This window comes from Cinclus cinclus, chromosome 4, assembly GCF_963662255.1.
Source record: "Cinclus cinclus chromosome 4, bCinCin1.1, whole genome shotgun sequence".
NCBI lineage: Eukaryota > Metazoa > Chordata > Aves > Passeriformes > Cinclidae > Cinclus > Cinclus cinclus.
Window position 1 is genome coordinate 61656450 of NC_085049.1, and position 23778 is coordinate 61680227.

Here is a 23778-nt window from a genome sequence, read left to right on the forward strand (position 1 = left end):
GTCCTGTCCCAAGAGCCTTGGCACTGTAGGTCTCACCTTTGCCTGAATGTGTGCATGCTCAGAGACACAGATGGACTTTGAATTCCACTGCAGGGCTTCCTTGTACAAGATACAAGAGACAGAAGTACAAGTTAAGCCTTTAAAGAGACACCTCTTCTCTGCAAGCAAAGCAGACTGAATAAAGCCTTCGCATTGTGCAGAGTCAAATCCTCTCAGCTCTGCAACCTTCACCAGTTTCCTGCCTTGCACAGACCCCACACAGACCCCCACAAGCTCGTCTCTGTTGCTTCCAAAGACCCAGAAGGCTCAGGTATATCTGCCCCACCTTTGCAGATGCTGACATTGGAATGTAGAGTTACCTTGCTCCTCTGCAAGAGGAACATACTCTGAATGCAGTGGGCTCCATCAGATGCCACCAGGTTTGTTAGAATAAAATGAACAAATTGATAGGTGGCAAATGGAGAAGCTTAGTTTTCATTATCAATGGGTAACATAGTCTTACTGAAAACTTCATAGAAATATGAATATTTATTCTCCTTTTCTGAACCCATTCTTGACTTCAGCACACAGCCACACACAGGCTACTAATGTTTTCACTTGTTTCAAAACACATATTTCTGTCTTGTTATTTCATCATTTAGCCCTTAATACCTGAGTCATCAGCAGTTTTCATTGTTAAAAACAAATCAAAGGATTGTTTTCTAGTTCTTGGTATAGGATTATGAGCAAATGAGCAGGTACAAAAATAGCTGTTTTCAATTTAACAAACTCTCATTTGCCATTACTGAATTTCACTTGTTGAATTGAATGGCAGGCATGCTTTCACTGCATTTTATGATGTTGCACATTAAGGTATATTTTTGCAACTTCTTAAGCTTGAGCTTAGCTTTAGGATCCCATTGGCCTGAGTACAGCTTGAGAATTCCTGCTGTATAAGAATAAAGCATGCAGACAGAGAGCCTAAGCATTGTTTCCAAAGAGCCTCTCAAAACACCACTACATATCCAGCTCCTCTTAAAATACTGAACTTACCTTGCTTTGAGAGACATCATTACATCTCACGTTTGTCTTATACTTTATGAACTGCAGAAATCTGTGAAGACTCAGGCAATGTAACAGCACATGCCCTTGAATTTTTATTAGTCTATGCAGAATCTGATTTTATAGAGAGCAGTACTTGTTCAGCTAAAACCAAACACTTTATTGTCACAGTACCACTTTGTTTATACAGACACTGCAGTATTTCCCAAAACCCATGTTTCTAATTTGGTTTTAAAAAGCTCCTTTGTGTTTATCCATGTGCCAAGTGAAAGGCAAACTAAGCCAAACACTACCATAATTCATTATCTAGTAGAATATTTGGTGATGAGAATTTCCCAAGAACAGCATTCTCAGAGAAATAAAAAGCTTAGCTGAGTACAAGAGTGAGCTCACCTGCAAACTTTGCTTTAGAGAGATCTTACTGAATCATCCAGCACACCAAAGGCAATGTCCCTCTCATCCAACCTACTGGCACTCAACAAGTCACCAGGTTGTTCTTGGTCAAAATTCCTTTATTTTTAGGAGATAGATACAGCTTTTTAATTTTCAAGGTGTGACAACGCTGCCTGTAGGTGGTTGTAGGTTGTGACTGGAGATCTGGGGGGTAAAGAGGGAGAAGGGAAGGCCTGAACAATGCTGTTGTAGAAACTTCAGCAAAGGTTTTTGGGACCATAGGTACAACTTCATGACTGCTTAACATAAATTCCTTATTGAGGAAGGGGGAAGCAGTAAAAGACCTAAATTAAGCTTATGTGCTTTTTTGGAAAATCAATCACACAAGGCCTTTTTGTGCAGCCACAGCAAGAGCAATACTCTCTCACAGTTCTCCAGGCACCCGTTTCAATCAGAAAGTTCACAAGAAGTTTGTTGATCAAGCTGGTAGTGACTGGCTAAGAAGATAAATAATAAGAAATAGTAAGTAGTGAAGCATGAGCTGTATGTTGTATGCAGCTACTCTTTCTTGTTTTCTTTCCTTCACCTTTGACATTATACTGTTAGTTTATAGCCCAAATCCAGCTGCAGAACTCACCGTTTGAATCTAGCTGCATCTTTCACTAGCACAAGCACCTATTTTTGCTTGATTTGAACAGGAACACTTGCGGTGGTGACAGAGTAGAATAGCTTAACTGGAATGGACCTATGCCATTCATTTAGTCTGATGATACTTACAATGTGGTCCAGAAGCTGTAGGACAGAGAGACTTTAGGTTTCATTCTACAGTGCGACATACAAAATGGTCAAATAATTTTGGAGGCAGACAGTGTAGGTTTAGGAAATAGCAGAAATATATTGGTCAGAATTTCTTGTAGCTTCTGAACTCAGATCCATGACATGAGATGGGCTGTAAATTCCTGAAGCTTGGTTCTGCATCCTTGGGAGAGATAGATGGGGAACATGCTGAAAGAATACAGGAAAGCTGTATTAATCTCTATTGATATTCTCAGGCAAATAATTTTTCTCTCTGGGAACAAGATTCATATGCTCCCTTTTTGTTTTCTACCTGATTGCAGGATATTAGACATCTTCCACAGATGAGGCAACCACAACTTCTTTGATCAACCCATGCCTCATCACTCTCACAGTGAAGAATTTCTTCCTAACATCCTATCTAAACCTATTTTCTTCCAGTTTGTCCTATCCCTCACTACACGCCCCCATAGAAAGCCCCTCTTCAGCTTTCCTGACAGGCTGCAATGAGGTCTCCCCAGAGCTCTCTCTTCTCCAGGCTGAACAACCCCAGCTCTTTGAGCCTGTCTTCATTAAGCCCTGTGATCATCCTCCCAGCCCTCCTTTGGACTTGTTCCAATAGGTCCATGCTCTTCTTATGCTGAGGCTCCAGAACTGAACGGTTCTCCAAGTACTTCAAGTATACTAGTGAAACAGTTGCACATACCCATCTGAATTACAGCTTTCTCTAAACTGTGTTTGACTTCAGAGATCTAATATGTCACTGCTACACACCAGTGTAAATAGACTGTGAGTTAAGGACCCTAGTATTGGGGAAACTGATGGGGTTTTAAGATGGAAATCATAAAGAAACTTATCAATATTTTTCATTAAACAATTAAGCCCATTCATAATCTAGCAGACATTCTTATGCTCATTGTCATGTAGATCACCAAAAATGCTTCTTCATGGACATATCTGTAAATAATTTGCCAAGACTGTTTTAAAATCCAGATTATACAACTGTGTAGTCAGAAACCCACCCCCCCCCCCCCCCCGAAATCTAATGTCTTGTACAGGAACTTAATTCCAGGACTATAGACCCAGACACAGACATTTAGTTTGATTTTTAAATAAACTCATTTTGCTGCTCTTTTCTTTGGATATAGCAATAAATAACATCATGGTACTTCAAGGGTCAACATTGCAATGTGTATACAATAAAAGCAATTTATTATAGTTTTGTTTCACAGGTGTCTATAGAGCAGTGTATTCAGCAAAAAGGGGGGAAAAAAGCTGTGAAGCAGCATATTGTTCATCAGGATGACACATCACAGTAATTATTTCTGTTCTTCTGGGAATATAGGTTCTGCTACAAGGCAGTTTTTGTTACAGCAGTAGAGCTTCAGAAAAGTAAATAATAATATTTATGTTAAAGATCAGCAAATTAGAAGATTCTCAACCTGAATTTCAACAATTACTTTTATTTTAAAATACAAGGTGTAAAGTATATGTTTTCACTGTAAAGATGCATGTAACTGACTTTAATATGGTTCTTATGAGGTGCCCTGTCTGAGTATTTTGACAAACACTAACGTATTCCACTTTTCCTGTGTGTATATCCTAACAGGGTGTTTGAGGAAGCATGCAAGTTTGGCTTTGTTTAGTAGGACCTCAGCTTTGTGCAGTACTTTCTGACTCAGCACTAAAGGCCAATTTTACATCAAAGTTCTATGCTGCAATCTTACCTTCTAAAAACTCCTAGCACAACAAATCTGTCAATACTTTCTGCCTAGCTGCATTCTTTGGAGAAATGGCCAGCTGCTCCCATCCTATAAGGTTTTTCTTCCATCTGGAACAAAACATTTCACACAAAATGCCATAATAGCATTGCTTTAGCCATGAGTACCCCTCCCCAAATAGAAAGCCATCCAATGCTGTCATTCCCACCAGGTGACACACCCAAAAGTGCATTTCTCAATGGGGATTGCTGGCTAGCCAGATCTGAACTGTGGGCAGACCTCACCCCTCAAATATTTTAATGTTTTATTTTTTATTAAAATGTATGAAATGTATAAGTGTTGAACTCATTTACATTTCAAACAATTTATTTTTCAAAACTTTTAGTAAGGAAGCGATCTTCAATCTTGGCTCTTAAAGAAAATAATGAAAAGGAAGTTTTCAAGAATGTATTTGCATGAAATTAAGAGGTCTTATAGCATTAAGCATCTCTTGCATTATTTATTTCATGGCAAGTCTGGATTTTGCAAGCCAGAAGTTTTATTTGAATCAAAGAAAAAATTTTGCCCGTGCATTTCTAGAGAAATTAAGAGGTTTACATTGTCAGAGGAGTCTCTATAAAATTAATAGACACCAGATGGCCCCATAGCACTCAGTCATCTAACAGATTTCATTTTCCCTTTAGGGAAAAAGAAACAGTTTGATGTTCAAAGTTATGGGTGCTTCAAGTTTCAGAAGGAAAACTGCCCTAACATTTACTGCATATATATATAATTTACCATATATATATATATGGCAAATATTATATACATATAGATATGATTAGGATATATAAAATAGGGTTACGATACTTATCTAATAAAATCTTGGATGCTTTTGCCTTTTATTAGACAGCTGTAACAGCATCTCTTAAAAAAAAAAAAAAAAAAGAAGAAAAGAGCTGCAACTAACTAACTAACTAACCTATGCAGAGCTCAGTCCTGTAGGAACAAGGATGGTAGATGCCACTTGCATGTTCTTACTAGACATAGCTGAAGTGGAAGGGCAAGTCTATGTGATTAGGCACCAGTTCCAGACTGGCAGGAACTGAAGACACTTTGGAAAAGGCAGACAAAGGCAGGCATTTAGAGAGTTTTAAAAAATGAAATAGGGAAGGGAAACACAAAGTTAGTTAGGTGGGTTCAGGGAGAACAGCCAATTCTCCACTCAACAAAACTAATTAAGTTTCTGTCATTAAGGCAACAGACACAGAGACAAGTCTTCAGTTTGTTGACAAGACATAAGCAGGGGAAACATTGTCACACAGGTGCTATATATTTCAAGTAGAGCTGCAAACACAACTTTCAGAGGTATATCTGAAATTACTTAGGCTCACCTAGGAAAGAATAGGAAGCCCCTTCTACACAATTAGCCACATTGATACCAGGGTCAGAATAAAAATGTCTTGAGCTCCAAACAAAGCAATAGATTAGGCACAGCTTGTTTATGCCAGAGATGGAATCTATTACTTATGTGGTGGTAGAGAGAAGAAATGAGCCTTCTGAAATGCATTATCTTTCCCTCCCTACAAAAAAATGTCAGGAGAAGAAACGCGTGCACATAAAAGGTGCAGTATATGTTTATTTTAAATAAGTACTCATACAGAGGACATCAGTATCACTTGGAGAATTCAGTCAGATTCTTGCTCCAAATTATCTTTCCCTCACAAAAGATAATACAGAAGATTAGACTCGCTATTTGGCAACAAACACTGCAAAAACAGTATGTATTTCCATTAGGTTACTTTGTTACTCACCTCACGTGATATGAATATGCAGTTGTCCACTACAATTTTCACAGAAGTTGGATCACACTCAAATACACATTTTTTACAATAAAACCAAACCAAGTCGACCCATGTGTAACCTTAGATTAGCTGATTAAAGTTTCAACTGTAACAGTTTATGCATTTTTATTTCACTTCAGACTTCATAATTCAGTCTATTACATGACATCATATATCACAAAGATGAAGCCATTTGCTTCATCTTCTCTGTAGTTCAGGAAGGTAGGTGTTGATGTTGCCTTACACAGAGGAGAGCCTCAGTGTCCAAATTGATGCTAAAAACCTTGTAAATGGGTTAAAAGGTGCTTTGGGTCGACCCCACTCAACAGCCAAGTGCCAGCTGCTCACTCCCCTTATGTCTCCTCCATCTCCAACATGATAGAGAGGAGCAGCAAAAGCAAAACTCCCTGGCTGAGATAAAGAGTTTAATGAATGAAGAAAAGATATGAAAAGTAAACCACCAAGTGATGCAAAGGCAATCCTTCACTATTCCCACAGACAGACTGATGCCCAGCCAGCTGGCAAACAGCCACCTTAGAAGCCACATAACCTGCATGCCCTTCTTTCTCTACCTCTTCATTCTTTTTATTGTTGAGGTGATGCTTTATGATATGGAATAGCCCTTTGGCCACTTCAGGTTGGCCAGTTCCCAGTCACACCACTCCCAATCTCTTGCCTACTCACTGTGAGAGTTGTAGTTTTCACTGACAGAGCAGGAAAAAGAAAGACTTGACCCTGGAAAGGGTTGTTCAGCAAAAGCCCAAACATCAGTGAGTTATTAACACTAGTTTAGATTTTAAATCTAAAGACACAGCCCCATATGGGATGCTATGAAGAAAGTTAACTCCATCTCTTCCAGACCCATTACAGTAAGAAAATCCCAAGAAGTCAGCTATTAATCTGCATGAGATATATCACATGTAACTCATCATCTGGAAGCTCAAAAATAAAAAACAAGTCATCTACTGTAAAATGCTTTCAGCCTATGAAACCATGTGCCAGATTTATCAAACCTGACAGAAATCCACTATAGTCAATACTCTGCCTAACGTTGCAGCAGTGGATTTGACCAGTGTACACATAAAACAAACAAGACCAAGGCCTCCCAAAAACATACAACTTTGTATGGGATCTTGTGGGACTTGTCCAGACCTGTTTTTCTCCTACAGTTTGGATACTGGCACCTACAGCTTGCTCCCAGCAGGTTGTGAGCAGTATTATACAGTAGATACGCATAAATAGAATCATAAATTAAATAAAATACGCTAAGAAGCCGCTCAGAAAAGCAGCTCTGTGACTGTGTAACATCACATGAGAACTCAGTTTATGATGTTTGCTTACTCTGGTTCCGGGGGTGGGGGGAGGGGGAAATCAACAAAATAAAACACTTTAACAACAGCAACTACATATTCCATGGAACTCTTCTCCTTTTAAAAAAAGACTTCCCCGTTGCACCATCCAGGAGCCTCTATGGCAGTGACACCCACTCCTGCCCATAAGTAGACTGAGAATGGAGGGCAGAAGCCATAGTTTGTGGAAAACATCAATATGTCTTCAAAGACCTTCAGGGCTCCTCAGTGTCTGTAGGGACAGCTGTTCAATAACTCCAAAATAACCCAAACAGCACTACTCCCAAAGACAGTAGTCGTCAATCTACCATGAAGCTCATTCCTCAGGGGTAAAGGTGTTGAGCACCACAGATGTTTAACCCACTGAAAGACTTCTGGACCTGGGTGTAAACAGTGTATAGATCTTTAAAGGCAAATGCAGACTATATTCCTCTTTAGGAAACTACTTCTCATCTCCAGAGAGTGATAGAGGAGAGCCAGGAAAGAGATCCCAAAAGTAAAACAAGAAGGGCCACTGCAGACTAGAGTGCCAACAAAAATTAACCTGTAGCACTGAGAAAAGTATTTAGCTAGCAATTCAGTCTTACATGCAAAGGTTGCTCCTGCAGAGCAGCAAAGCTCTGCTAGAGCAGGTCAGTGCTTGCAGCTCAGTGTTGCTGCAGCAGGAGCTGTTTTGGGACTCCCACCCAGAAATAGGAGCTGGTGTGAGGCTCCAGCCCAGGGGAAGGCGTATTCCCTGGAACTCTGGAGCATCTCTCCATGCAGCAAGAGCTTTCTTGTCAGCTTTGAGCATGGAGCAAGACACGTTAACTGCCCTGGGTTTTAAAGGTAATATTGCTCACTGAAGAGTTCTGTTCTGAATTTGAGAGGCTAAGGCACAGTGAAAGGAAGAAATCAAGGCCATGATTATCAGTGTCCAATTTAAAACAAACCAAGCTCCACTTCCAGGTGAGCTGAATCCATTTTAAGGCATTGGGGCGGGGGGGGGGGCACAGGCACAATAAACACTGATAACAGCATCTGTCAAATCTAAACAGGACTAGAAATTTCTTCTCTTTCAGAAACATGTGACCCAGATTTGGGTTCTGGGATACTAATGAACAAAACCCACAGTTTTGTTTGAGGTATTAGAAATTTAACAGCTTGTGCACAGCTCTGTTGCTTGTCACACACCTCAGTGCAGATGTGCCAGAACCACCAGAGTCCTGCTGCAAAAACATCAGCCTTAATTTCCTTTTCTTCTCCCACACTTTTCCACAGCAGATCAAGGATATTTGCCATTCCACAGTGCTACACAGCAAGTAAGCTCACTTTTAAACATGTCCAAATAGAAGTTTCTGAACAGCAAAATAAACACAGTTCTTACCAAAAAAATAGGCAGCAAAAGGCAGGTTATACCTAATATTTCATATAAAATGTAGAGTTACTTAACATTTTTCCTTGTCCTCAGTGTAGCAGTTACAATAGGCCCTTTTGAGCAAAACAAAGACTTCCACAGAAAGTAAGAAATTAATTTACTTTCTGGCCTTTTTAGTCCCTGTCATCACAAAATAGTGATCATCTTGCCTGCTCTTCAGAACAGGAACTTTTGGCACACCAGGTGTTCCTTTGTCATATGCCTGCTCCTTTGGGAGTGGCTTCTTGGCTGATGGGACCAAGCTTTTGTTTGTTAGCAAATTTTTGGTTGAATGCTGACCTTTTGTGGAAGGCTGCGCTGGCTTTTTGGTCACTGCTGCTTTGGCTGAAGTTTGAGGAAGCCGTACAACAGACAAAGGTGTGCGTTCAGCAGGTTTGGATACAGAGGGTCCAGCCTGGGGGGGATTCCTGCCATTTGGCTTGCTGCCAGCTGATGACACATTTTTGCTTGTAGGTAACAATGGAGGTGGTGACTTCGATGCTTTGCTAACTGCAAGGGAAGGTGCAGAAGCAGAAAGTTTTAGCCCGGAAGCAGTTTTCAAGTTCCTTGCTAGGTGAGAAGTTGTTTGTGGGGCTTTCTGAGGATGCTGAGACCCAGCACTTGAGATCTGGACATCATTTTCAGGAGGTTTCGCAAGGAGTTGCTGAGAATGTGCAAACTTGGCAACAGTGTGCAGATTTGTAGCCGGCAGCCGAGCAGCCCTGGGAGCACCTGAATTTGCTTTGGTTTTAGAGGCAGATACAGGCTTGCATTTAGCAGGGACACTCTTCTGTTTTGAAGTCATTGTTCCAGCTGTCCCAGACAAGAGAGATGGTTGTTTTTTAGAGGGTGAGAGGGCAGGATGGATTGCTGGTGCTGGGGAGCCCCGAGGCAGGGCAAATTTCACCTTGGTAGCATCAGGGGACCGAATACGTTTGCGCAACGTTTCAGAGGGAACAAGAGCTGTTCTTGCTCCTGCCCGTGAGGAACTTTTGCTTCCAGGCTGTGAAGGAGCAGAAGCTGGTGAGTTGCATGCAGGAGACTCCACTTTCTTTGAGGTGCCAGCTAATGGTTTGAAAGGAGAATGCACACCTGCTGCAGAGGACCCTTGTAATTTGGACCTGACTGTTGATGACTTGGCAGTGGAAGATGGGGTCACTGGCACTCCTGGTGATGCCAGGGCAGGGGACTGAGGACGTTTAGATAAAGCCTTCTTGGCACTGGCCCCAAGACCTGAAACAGGAGCAGGAGTTTTTGATGGCTGCTTTTGAAACATATTGACAGCTGACATTGGATTCATAAGAGGAGGCTCCTGATTTCTTGCTGACAAGCTGGGGACACTGTCACTGGTGACCCCTTTCTGAAATGCCAGGATTTTTTGTTCCAGAGTTGCAAACTGCAGCACTCGGCATGGATCGTATTTGAGCAGAAAACCTTGAAGAGTGTCCCAGCCTCCACCAACACGTACCATCACATGCTTGCCATGTAGCATCTGAGGATGGGGAAGAGAGGATGGGAGCAGAAGAACAGGAGGTGTTTTTATCTTGTTTTGTTTTCTTTCATCTTACATTACCACCTATTGAAATTGACTAAAAATGGCACTTCCTTTCTTACAGAAAAACATTTTAAACCAGAGAAATTATGTGATAAACAAGGCTTATGCTTCCCAATTATTTTATTAGATAGCTTCTCCTGCAGAGATAGTAATTCTGTGTCAGGAGATAATGAAAACATCTTTCCAGAAGACATTTTAACCATTCCGTAAGAATCTTTGTTTAATATATAGAGTTCTGGCCATGGGTTTAATTTAAATTATGGGTGTCCTTGTAACACAAACTCTTATGATTGCTGACAAGAGTACTCAACTACCCCGCAAATTATAAATCCCAAGAATCCAAGTTTTGAACAACATTCTCAGGATAGTCTATGGCATTATCCTTTATGTTGCAAGCCATTTCTGAAGTTTGAGACACCACAGAGAAACATTACCTTAGTTTAGTGCGCTTGTAAAATCAATGTTTGTGGATCAAAGAGGTAAAGAATGGAGTAATTCCAATTATTTAGAATAAGGGATTGGATGGCAAGTTGTCCCAACCTTAATAATTTTGTAATTCTAAAACAACTCCATAAAAATGAGGTATTTCACTTAAAAATATTTCCCTCCCCAAAACAAACATAAATTTGAGTTCTAAAAAACTACTTACTCGTATGAAGAGTATTTTATCTCCCAGCCTATAACGTCCCTCTGATAAGTATTCAATTGAAAATCGATGGGAACAACTGCAGGGAGGATCTTCTGCTATATGTTTTACCTGGTTATTAAATTGAAAGCATTTGTTAGTATTTTGACAGAAGCACAAGTTTAACCATCTCTTAAGTTAATCTTTTATTAAGAAAGAAGACCCGAGAAGGAAACATTGAAAAAAGGGGAAAGGGAGTCCCCAAATAAGTGCTGAGTTAGAGAAGATCTGCCTCTCAGAGCCACACAGAAATGCAACAAATTGGAAGGGTGAGACTACTGCCAAGAAGGAGAAATAGTCAGTTGTCAGAGAAAGTAAGGATCTGGTGGCTGACAGTCCCAAAGAAACAGAATTTGTACATTACAAGACAGGGGACCTTTCAAACAAATTAATCCTTAAGCAGAATAGGAAAATTTTTCATCATTTCCTCTGGACCAGTTCACAAATTGTACAAATCATTTCTTTTTCTGTATACATATTCATTTCTAATTGGTACAGCTACAAAAGTTTGATTTAAAATCTTCTTTCAAAAGACTTTCATCAAAGCCTATTTTAACATCTGATGAAGTTTTATGAACAGATCAAATTGAAGAGAAACATTAATTGCAGTCAAAGAATATTGACACACCAGAAAAATTGAATGAGAGCATTTCTTATACTCAATGAAGCAAGGAAAAGGAAGAGGGGAAAGGAAATCAGTGTAGATTATACGCACTCCAAAACATATAGAACAGTATTATATTTACATTTTCAAAACAAAATTATAAAAAGAGGTGCATATTTGAGGAGGCTCACACATATTAGATGAAGACCAGACCGTCCTTACTGAGACAGATCATACAAGTACAAAATTAAGAGTTTAATTTACAGCCCATATCACACTAAGCAAGTAGCACTTACTGCCTCATGTAGCTCGCCATGGTGACAACATGACTTTGGTGTGCTAAGAGGGGATGGTGGCCCAGAGGTCATCAGCAGGGTTTCTTCTAGCTCAATTTCCTTCTCTAGTTTTACAAGTACAGGAGGTTCAACTCCATACCTCAAATACCAAAGGAGAGTGTTTAATCACAAATTTACTAAAGAAAACAAAAATAAACTGAAGATTACAAACTTGCAAAATTATAAGTGTCTTGACAGACAGGGACATCTGAATCAGTCAGAGGAGTAATTGTCTTGATAATCAAAAGAGAAGGAGCATCTCTGAGTTTCTAGCAGAAGCTCTTCCCAAAACAGCCTTGGTGTTACCAGAGGATGCAGTAAAAATACTTCCAAAACTACACAGCTGAGGCCACAGCCAATTTAGATAGACTATCTTTGAACTTCCAGCTCTGCACTAGAAATAAATTAAGTCTACATTTAGATAATAAAGAGATACCTTCCAAAAAGCTGAAAAATTTAAACCTTTAAAATCATATTTAGTGCTCAGTGAGCTCTTCCAAGAGGTACACATTATCTATGAGCTGAAGGTATAACTTAAACACACAGCCATAGAAACCAGCATGGAACAGCATCTCTCCATAGAATGAGTCTGATAAATACTTGAAAAAATATTCATATTGTATGATGGTCCTAGAAAAGCTACTCATTACTTTTTGCAGAGAATTAACATCCACTGCATTGCAGTTAAGATCTGCAAATAATGTCCTAACTTCCTCTTAGCTTTTACTTAGTAGGATGTGTCCTTCAATTTCATGTTAGGAACATGGGTGGAGCACATACCTGGATACAATGCGCCCAATTTCCAGCAGACAAAGATATACTTGTCTTGGATCCTTGTGCAACACTAAAAAGGAAGAGAATAAAGAGGAGTTACAGTTCATATTTATTGCAGGAGACTTATGCAATTAGGTCCAGCCAAAAGAAGGGAAGATGAGATATCCATGACTATAAGTTTTCCATCATCCTATCCAGAGGCAAGGTACATTATCATTGATAAAGCACTACATTCTTTACAACTCTAAATTTCTATTCTGTCAAGTCTCTAAACCCATCCTGGCACTCCTGGCACTCTTCTCTTCTTCCTAAGAGAAACATGTTTTATGATCTTCCTTCTTAATAAGAACAGGAAAGAAAGAGACATGAACGCTTCCCCTTCCCTACCCCCAGATACAATATCACAGTCTTACAGATGAAAATCACTTAGCAACTACAAACAGGAAAATATATCCATCTGTTCATGCTCATGCCTGCAGACACAGCTAGGTACATGCACTCTGGAGGTTACCTTCCACAGGAGGATGCACTGACAAGTGGATGGCTACACAACCAGTCAGCCTGAGTGGGTTTAAACCTTGGCTGGGAAAGAACAATCTGGGTGACTGTTAGCAATTCAGCAAGCAACAGATCTATTTTCTTATCACTACTTCAAAAGCTTCAGCTCTATATTTACAGATGCAATCCAACATCTTCCTGATGCTCAATTTGATATTTAAAACTTCTTTGCTTTAAACATTTCCTAAAGTACAATCCAAGTATGAAATCAGATTTTCTTGTTTACATCATCTACTCCAGTTTCTAAGTCTGCTTTTCAAAAGATGCAATTATGAAGGGCAAATCTATAATAGAAAGTTGACACAGCCATAATCTAAAACGTACTTTTAAATGCCAATTAATGTCTGTTTTAGTGTAAGAATATACATTTAGTGCGTGCATATGTGTGTGTATTTTCTATCTGTACCAAAAGTGTTTTAATTTGCTTGATCCAAAAGGGAAAAATCCAAATATACCCCTAGAAAAGATCAAGACATTTTACTTTGACGTGATGTCAAAGGGTACCCCACGATGCCTACTCTTCCTTTCTGCTGTCTCAGGAGCCTCTTGATTTATTTCCTTCCCAGTCATCTAACACTTTTCAGGAGGTGCTGCTATATGTACCTGATGGGAAAAAGACAATTGTCAACTTATCCTTCCCCTATTTCATTCATGAAGAATGGTTTGAAAGAATGATTTTTCCATCAGTCACTGACGGAAAACATCAGTGGAAAGAATGTTTCATCTAGCAGGCTGCAAGTCTGCTTATTTCAACTGCCAAAAAGGCTCACAGAAGATATTTATATCACAAAGCAAGCTTGTGTCAAGAGTTACAGACTTCAAAACACTTCTTTGCTATGAGTGAAAGCCACAGCACTAGGAAATCACGTCTGCTTATCTCAGGGAAGCTAAACAGGTTCTAATTACCTGTCCACTTACAGGAACTAATATGTTTAAGCAATAAAATTCATACAAGGAACTTATAAAAAAAATTAAAATATTCTTGTAACCCAGTTCTACTCATCTGTATTTCCTGGCACTGAAAAAAGATGTACTCACTAGTTAATCAAAATGAGACAGATGCAAATCATGGAGTTTTGTCAACTGTTTTAAAAGATGACTTATCCAGTAGAGATGCATGGGCAGTCCAGCCAGCATGCAAATAGCATTTAATGGCACAAAGACTTCAAAATGCAGTAAATATTATGTTATTATATTTTATAGTCTGCTGACAGGCAGATATTTTGCTTATTAAAAAAAACAAAACAAAACAAACAAACAAACAAAAAAACCCAACATAATTGGGCTTGCCATAGAAAGTTTTGCATTAATTGATTTTTAGTGACATAATAGCTGGTAGAAGAGCATTTCCTTATTTATTATGTAATAGAAGTATATCCTCTTAACTAGCACTCAAAAAAAATGTATTTCATGGTATCAGCCTAGAAGATGCTATACAGCACCCGTTGTGCACTGGGGCAGGCATGCTCATAGTCAGTAGTATTTATTTTTAGAACTATCTTATTAAATGGGAAAATATAAAAGGTTTAGATCCAGATTAAGTGTGTCCTGAAGTAAATGTTCGTTACCAACAGGCTTTTTCCATTTCAGACAAAACACCCTGATGTCGTTACCAAATTTAACCATCACAAATGTATTATTCTGAGGGATTTTTGCAACAAGAATTAGCTCTAATACCAAATAAAGGATCTTATTGTGAGTTGACTCCGCAGCCCTGTGGTCCTCCCACACACAGAAAGTGAAACCACACTTTTCTCCTCTGTTTTTCAGTGGCTCTTTTTACTGAAGAAAAACATGACATTTTGTTGCACAGCTCTCAGTGCCCACTTCATCCCACACAAGTAGCTTTCAGAAGTTTGGAAAAGCATCATGCAAGTTATATTAGTTACTGAATGGATTTTTCAAGGCTTTTACTTGGACACTCCCTTAAAATAGATAAAAATTTGCACGAGACATGCAGAGTCAAGAGGAAAAAGTTCAAAAGCCTATAACAAGGCATCTCCCTGGTGAGGTAGCTATTCATACAGAGATCAAAGCAAATCTTACAAAAAGAGGGAGTTACCTAAGCCTTCAGATTCAAAGAGGTATGTCTCATCAACTCCAATGGCTCTACACCAGTTAAGAAAGTTGGCTGTATTATCTCTGGCAAAAAAAGATCCTGATGGAGCATCCTTCTTACATGGAACTTTTCCCATAGGAAAATTCTGGCAAGGGAAGAAAATGAAAAGTGCATCACTGACATCAAAATTGCCAACAGATTTCAAAGCATATTTGCAAAGGAAAATACACCCTAAATTCAGAGTACAGAAACAGTTGTAACTATTTTGTGTTCACCTCACTATGTATTCCATGAAAAAAGCTACACTAATATAGAAGGCATTCTACCTTACCATTGTGAACAGTCACTGAGTGAACAGTCCTCAGTTCTGCAGCTTTTGTAATCCAAAGCAACAGAGACTTGCTTAAGATTCACATTTCAGCCAAGCATTGCTTCTCAATAAAAACACTGAAGCCTGTCTTCAGGCTTGGATACATTTCTGGCTGACCTGTACACGTGAATTCAGCCACCACTTTCTGGCATAAAACATACTGCCAAGTGCCAATGGATATCTTATTAACAACCCATGCTGATGTCAGGGGAACAGACTCCAGACTTGGACTAGATTTTCCTCTGGCAAGACGTCTACTGAAATCAAACTAAAAACCTAGTAAGGACCTTAGGATGTGATTAACAAAGCAAGTAATTTGTCAGATGAGTTTACCCATCTATAAAGCCACTGCTGTTAATCAGTCTCTTGATACAAAACACTTATTTGGGAAACCTCAGTCACCTGCTTTCCCTGTAACCACTACTTAAAATTTAGGATTTGATATATCTATTTTAAAAATCATTATACAACTCACCCTTAAGTTATTTGTGCTACAACATTTTTTAACTGTGTTTTGAAGAACTTCAATCAATTGGCAAAGCAGTACCCCATTATCAAGTTCCTCTAGGAGTTGTTCGGCTTTGACTTCCATTCCTTTAAGAAAAAAAAAAGGCCAATATTAGAGTTACTTCACAGAAGTCATATGAATTTAGAGGCAACTCTAACAGCATTCCAGTGTTAAAGACTGAAAAACAGAGGAAATATGTAAATAAAATAAAACCAAATATTTGTTTAATTAAATTTTAATTAGACTAACAAGATTCAGAAATATAAATTAGAATAATTAATCATGCAACCCTTAAGAGGTGGCAGCTAATAAAACTGAAATCAAAGCATGCATTTTAATGCAATTCTCCCAGCCATTCAAACTCAAATACACCAGATCTTAATAGTACTATAGGCATTACATGCCAGCGCTGACTAGAATATTGGACGTGCTTTCAAATTCATTAGAGAGTGATTTCTTTTTAAGCTCACCCAGCAAGCCAGACAGCCAGATGGAGAGATCTTCTTGCATGGGCACCAAAGTGGCCTCATGCCTCACAGATATCCACTGGTCATACAGGCACACATCTGCCAAACCCGGCCCGTGTCTCGGAGTCAGAGGGCTTCGGGGACTCAAGGGAAGCTCATCTCCAAACCACACCTGCAGAAGATTCCAGCAAGCTGAAGACAGGAAGCTCTAATAGTTGCAGACACATGACAAAAACTTGTGGTTCTGAATTAGACTGAAGAACTATTATTCAAAGAGCAAGTGTTCGCTTCCCTTTCAACAGATACAGCAAACCAACAGAGCAACCAAATGGTTCTGCTCTTGTTAGTAACTCCTGCATCAATATACCACTGCATTCACTCCCTTCACTCCTTTGGATTTAAAATTACATACTTTCCTCAATACAGAATAAAGAGAACATGCATTAAATGCTTTGGGTTTCTTTAACTCAGCACATTTTAAGTCATGAAATCTGCAAATTATTATATAATTTACTACAGACTACCGATTCCTTGATCAAACATTTCAGAGGCATTTTGTGCTTAAATCGTTAAAAATTATAACATTTAAAGAGGAAATGCTCCCATGCAAAGGCATAACATATTTCTTGAACAAAAATACTTAGCATTTCTCTTCAGGACTGCGTATTTTGTAGATGAGAGGTAATTTACAAATGAGAGATCCTTTCAAGAAAAGGCCCACACAAATTTTGTGAAGAAAAATTTATGAAGACAGAGTCCTCTGGTATTCTTAACTATTTTCCTTCAGTTCAGTGTGCATGTAAAATACATTTGTTTATTTATTTATACTTACGTGACTAACTAGAATACAAGGGTATTAAAAAAAGACTTTTTAATCACGATGGAAATTTTTTTAATAATCTCAGGCTTTGACTTCAAAGCCCTCTTAGCTAACAGCACTAAGAAGTGAATGGGTTACCTATCTGATAATAACAGTGGGTTATCCTTGTCACATTGTTCCTTGTAAAAGGGGAAAATTACTTTTTTTTTTTTATCAGAGGCAACTGGGGAATCCAGTATTTCATGTGCTTCAAGGTAGACTTTTGTATATATATAAAAAAATAGTATTATACATGTATACCGGATTTAAACACTTGAAAAGGCATTTACCTGAACTGCATTCTGCATGGTCACCTGCTTTACATTAGTTTCTCCTCCTGGGGTGGGGAAAAATAAGATTTTTAATACAGTCTCTTCTGCTTTCATGAAAATCCTGAGAAAAACCCATCAGTGCTGTTTTGGAAAAATAAGAATGAGTCTAATAGGAAAGGAAGGGGAAAGAGGGAAATATCTTAGTAGCTAAGGTTTTGATCCAGTATTCATCTAACTTCAGTTCTCTGCCCTTAGATAAAAGTGCAGTTATTACAGCAAAAGCAATAACTAACTTTGTATGCACAAACAATGCTCCAAAGTTGGCAAGATTTTTAGGAGCTGTATGACATTTATTTTGCCAAAGAGTAGTACACATACTTCAAGTTATTCTTGGATTTAACACTGCTGGCACTGATTTTTTTCTTCAAAGATATCACAAGTGTATCTTGTACACGTGTGCAGACTGAGTTTACATTAAATACTTGGAAGATCATGAAAACCTTAAAGCAAAGATTTTGATGAATACTATTTTTCTCTTATAGAATTCTTATAGAATCATAGGAGGGTGTGGGTTGTAAGGGACCTTAAAGATCATCATTGTAGCATAGACACATCAGAGAAATCAATGTTCTTATAAATCCCTATTGGGATTGTGAGGAAGCATGCATGCACTAAGTTTTCAACAAAATGCTGCAATATAGTTATCAGTACAAATCCCTGGCAAAACAAACATTAAGGAAACCTTGAGACAATCCAGTCAATGCTTTCTCTCCTGAAGCCAACAGTGTATTTTCCAGCAATGCCCTCAACCTTGGGAAAATCCAGCACAAGCTCTACACTGGGCTAAGGATTACTAAGCCTTTCCCTGGAGGCTCCAGGTCTAAAGATGTGCAGCATTGCCAGGTTAGCTGCATGCATGCATACAGGGTGTATTTCTCCATAATAATTTTCCAGTGGTATTTTCCAATGTCAAAAAGTTCCTAACTGTGTCTTGAAGCCTGCTAAAAACAACTTACTCGCTCTGTTACTTCATAGCTGCAATTAAATTTCATCATACTGATTAAACTGAAAACCACATTGCAGACATTATCAGACATTATTAACCCATCTCTTTTCATTTAAAAATAAGTACTTTTCCAGTCCTGTCCCAGATATTTAGGCTTTGTACGTAGATGGCATTTTCTCTCCTGTGCAACCCAGCCTTCCTATGACAAATGGCTGAATAGTCCAGCACAGAAAACAAAATTCTTGTAAAAATTCTCACCCTTTCATCCTACATAGAAAGCAGAATGGTGTCATTTTCTCCCCCTTATTCCTTCCCACTCCCTTAAACCTCACAGACTACATAGCAGCACATGTATCAGGAATTTCAAGCAACTTACCTCTACAACTGGCAAATGAGCAACCAGTTTGGTTTCAGGCAAAGACACTTCCTTGTACCAGAACTGCTAGCACTTCTCAGACCTTATCACAGACACTCCAAGTGATATCTTGCCCCTTCCTTTTATTTCTAGGAAAGAAAAAAAAAAAAACAAACAAAAGAGAGACATCCTCTCCTTGATGTCATTTTTCCTCCTATGAATGAACAAGGGAAGGGAAGGGTATATACCAAGCATTACTAACGAGCATGTTATGCTTCCCACAGCTTTGTCCAGGGGAACACGTTTCCCTTTGACATAAGAAAGCTATTGTCCTAAGAGAAGCTCAATAAGAGGCTTCATTGATTAAAAAGAAATAAATAAAACAACAGCAGAACAGCCAGTAGAGAAGTTGGTCTCATTAAAATAAGGAGTTCCATATAGGCTAACAAGAGCTCTAGCATATTAACTGCCAAGGGAAAACAAAAGACAGCCTAATTCACAGGGAGCACTCAAAACATGAACAAAGCAAAATATTCACACTGCAGCTATCACAGGAATGCTCAGCATCTGCAGTTTTGTGGCATGCCTAACAAAAACTAGTCTTGCCAACAAAAAAAAAAAAAAAAAAAAAAAGAGAGAGAGATTGAGGAAAATTGTGACACTTGAACTTAACTTCAAGGGCCTGCTCTTCTAATATAAGTTATTTTGTAAGCCCATGTCAGAGCTCCCTAAAAAGTCAAAAGGCTTCACTTATTATCAGAGCATCTGAAAAACACTTAAAAACAAAAACCCCTTCTGATGAGGCACGCTACAGAACATGAATTTTGAGCCGAAAAAATAATACAGTAACAATTACCCATTTTCAGACGCCAAACGGTTCAGCTCAGAGATTGCAGGGAATACAGATAAATGTTAGCCTTACCACTCACGGGGAGAGGTACAGGTTAAGACCCAGAACTGCCACCTTCAAGTAGTCAGCCTGCAAATGTGCAGAAGGTGCTGTGGTGAGATGAATACTGCAGTACCAGGCAGAGTCATAACCAAATCTGACTTCTAAAACCAGTTGGGTTCCCTGCATCAAAAAGCTGTACATAATGAATGAAGTAAGCATCTGATACTGAATTTTGGCAGTTCCAGATAGGACTGCATTAGTTTCTACGCATGCCAGTTTCATCAGCTCTCATTCAACAGGCATTTGATGTTCAGACACTGAAAGAAAGGACCTCAGAATAAAAGTACACTGTAACACATCCCCCACATAGCTTCTGGCCATGCCATTCTCATTTCCAGGCAGACCTTGACACCCTCAAGGTCCCTTGGGACAAAAGACCGAATAAGCCCATCTCAGTAGAAATAATTATTTTAATAGTTCTTCCCCTTCCTCTTCCTGATGTTGTTTCTTCCCCATTTTCCCCTCCCTGCTTCACCCCTTAAAACGAGGAAAACACCAGAAACTTGTGATCATTTCCAAACCAGGGGGCAACCAGTCCAGTTCCAAGTTCAGTAAGCATAGAGGTTCCACACCACGCACCCTGCTTTCGGGAAACACCTAATTTCTGCTGCTAATGGCTCTGTGGGATGGAAGGAGAGGAGTTGTCACCTAGCCACACCTTACAGCTGGATCAACACAGAGACACTGATTTACTGGGAGACAAGCAGTCAGCCCCAAATGATATATCAGGAGGGGCAAGAATTGCCTTCAGCTGGTTGAGTGCCAAACCTCCAGTAAAGGACTAAAGCAATGGATCAACACCAGGTAAGAGAGATGTGGAAAACATCCCTATCTATGGACATGCGGCATAGGGACAGGCATTCCTCAGGAAAGGGGGTGCAGATACACCCTGGACATGACCTACAGACTTGTGACACCACAGTCTGCCTCTGCGTTCCACAGAGATGCACAGCTGCCCCCAAACACGGAGGAACAGCAGAGTCAGCAAATCAAAGCTAAAGCACTTTACACAAATACTTCAGGGTATTAACACATGCTCTAAGATGCCACATGAGATAACCGGCTTAGGATCAGTTGTATCAGGATTCATAGATCACTCACTGGGGCCCAACCAGCAAGACATGCTACACTAATTACAACCCATTCTGTAGCACAAGATGAACCGAGTCCAAATCCCATTTTACTTGACTGAACAGTTTACATATAAACAAACAAACAAACAAACAAAAATCCACAACCCTACAGATAGTTAAAATATTGATGAAGCAGCCATTGGCATAGCTTAAGTGAAACCTAAAGGGATTCACAGGCTCATTAAAATGCCTTCTGTTAACAGGCTCATTAAGAAAAAACTCGGGCAGAAACACTTCTAGAGCTTCACCCTATATTTGAGATATATAACATCATCGTCTATTCCATCAAAACTCAAAGGCAGTCACAACAGTCTAACCCCCAGCAACTGGATTAGTCTTGACAGTACCGACTGAAACTCATGTTTATAAACATACTGAAATGAAAGGAGTTGTCATGTCAGTATCTGTTGAAACCTACTACAGGATAGTCAAGATGTTTTTACAGACACATCCACTGACATGCAGAAGAAAAGGGGTAGGCACAAGAGACACCCACTGAACGAAACGCTACTGTCTTCACCACTACAGCAATTACAGAGCCTTTTTGTTGAATTACTGAGTCAGCAGGAGCTCTGCTTCCCTGGGGAGGCCTCAGAGGCACGAAAGAGAAAGAACCAGACTAGTCAGTCCGAGGTGATGGGCTTTAAATTGGCAACCAGCTCGTTACACTAAGGCGGCTGACTGCTCTCCTCAGACTGCCTTTCCACACCTGTCCGTGAAGTGCGCACCAGCAGAGGCAGTGAGCACGCTCTCCCGTACCAAACAGCAGCAAAGGCCCTGGGTACACCTGTCAGGGCAGAGAAACCCACTTGAAATCAGGGAGGGAGGAGCACTTCGTCTCCGCAGGAGTCGTGCAGACGGCTGCTTTCCCACAGGAGCATCCAGTTTGGGCAGAGGCTGGTTAATACTAGACACGCTCCCTCCCATTTCTACTCCACACTTCTTCCAGCAAAGAAACATGGAGGGCAGCATTTTTTTCCATGCCCATGGAAAATAGCAGACTGCTGACTGGCCACAGATAAGAGCAGTTTATTATGACTTAAATTTAACATCGTGTCTTATTCTGAAAGATCCACCCGGTATAATTTCAAATGCATAGGCCACCTAGGCCTTCCAGCTCCTAAAGGAATAAATGTACTTTTTCCTATGTCTTGATCTGATACTGCGCCTGATACTGAAGGTGACACACAGCATCCCTGGAACACGGCCAGCTTTTGGGCAAAGAAGGGAGCCAGGCGCCTTCTGGCTTACTAAGCAATATGAATGAGTGTTTTTCCCAAAGAGCACTGGGGCAAATTTCCTGCAGAAACAGCACCGCATCCTCAAACGCTTGCGTAGGGCACGGGAGAGACTGGTTTGAAGGCTGCTATGCAAAAACTCTCCCCTCTCCCTTCCCCAGGGTAAGTTTCGAGGCACTTCCCTTCCGACAACAGTGACAGAGACGCTAGACGGGTGGCCGGGGGCGACCCCGGTGACGGGGAAGATCCCGGTGGCCGGGGGCGATCCCGGTGGCCGGCTCCGCACAACGCCGGGCTCTGCCGAGGCTCCCCGACACGCGGGACTCAGAGCGTTCCCAGCGCTGCCCCCGCACACAGGCGGGACCCTCCTCCCTGCTGCCCCTCAGCCGCCCCGCACCTCCCCCGCGGGCCGGGCTGCCGTCACACCCACCGCTGTCCCGTGCCGTGCCGTGCCGTGCCGTCCCGTCCCGTCCCGTGCCGTGCCGTGTTGTGTCCCTAGGGCACATCGGCACCGCCGCCCCGGCCCGCGCCGGCCGCTCCTTTCGAAAGCGCCAATCGGCGCCGGGGGCGGGGCCGCGCCTGCCGCACCTGGCCCGGAGCCGCGGAGCCGCAGAACCGCGGAACCGCCCCGCTCCCGGGACACCTCCCCCCCTCCCGGGACACCGCCCCCGCTCCCGGGACACCGCTCCCGGGACACCTCCCCCCCTCCCGGGACACCTCCCCCGCTCCCGGGACACCTCCCCCCCTCCCGGGACACCTCCCCCGCTCCCGGGACACCGCTCCCGGGACACCTCCCCCCCTCCCGGGACACCTCCCCCGCTCCCGGGACACCGCTCCAGGGCACTCCTAGCCGCAGGGCCGGCCCCTGGCAGCCGGCGTTCTGACCGGAGCGCTGGACACAGCGCTGTCCCCGCCGCCTGGGCTCGCCCGGCACGAAGAGTTTCCCCCTCCCCAGCCTCCTGCAGCCCCCCGCACCTCCGCGCACGGCATCCAGACACGCTTACCCGTCCCGGGGGCGCTGCTGATGGTGGTACTCTTGAGAGCCATTAAGCACCAGCAATCAAAGTCATAAAGCAAAACAACCTGTGACACACTTTCCACAAAGTAAAGATACTCTGTAATCTTTACTTCGAAATAATAATGCAATTGAAGTTACATGTTATATCATTAAAAGAGTTTTTGCGTATGTGGTTTTCGCCCATTACATAATTTTTCATCTTGTGAAGAAATAACATCTTGTGCACCTTGCATCAACACATTTCAGAGTTGAACAGCAAATGACTATGACGTTAACCATTTCAACTAGTTTATTACTGTAACTATCTGGAACATATTCTTTGACAGAGGTAAAGAACAAAAGAACACTGCAATGAAAAATTATGAATGGAAACTTGCATTTCCCCATTTCTTTGCAGAGGATCTGCAACTGCATCAGCTTAATTGAAGCAGGAATTAACTGGGCTCCTTGGAAGAGCTGGTGGGCCCTTTCTGATCAGAGGGTATAAATACAGAAAAAGTTATACTCACGTG

At 41.0% G+C, this 23778-nt stretch overlaps 1 protein-coding gene across 1 annotated transcript; it reads right to left on the reverse strand.

Moving 5' to 3' along the window:
• Window positions 1-8636: 8636 nt before the first annotated feature.
• Window positions 8637-17603, reverse strand: GAS2L3 (growth arrest specific 2 like 3). Its single transcript, XM_062491412.1, has 8 exons — window positions 17583-17603; window positions 16437-16605; window positions 15934-16052; window positions 15092-15233; window positions 12478-12541; window positions 11659-11797; window positions 10723-10830; window positions 8637-10010 (listed from the first exon to the last, which is right to left on the reverse strand). Exons 1-8 carry the CDS (start codon window positions 17598-17600, stop codon window positions 8637-8639), a joined length of 2133 nt encoding a protein of 710 aa, XP_062347396.1. The 5' UTR covers window positions 17601-17603.
• Window positions 17604-23778: the final 6175 nt, after the last annotated feature.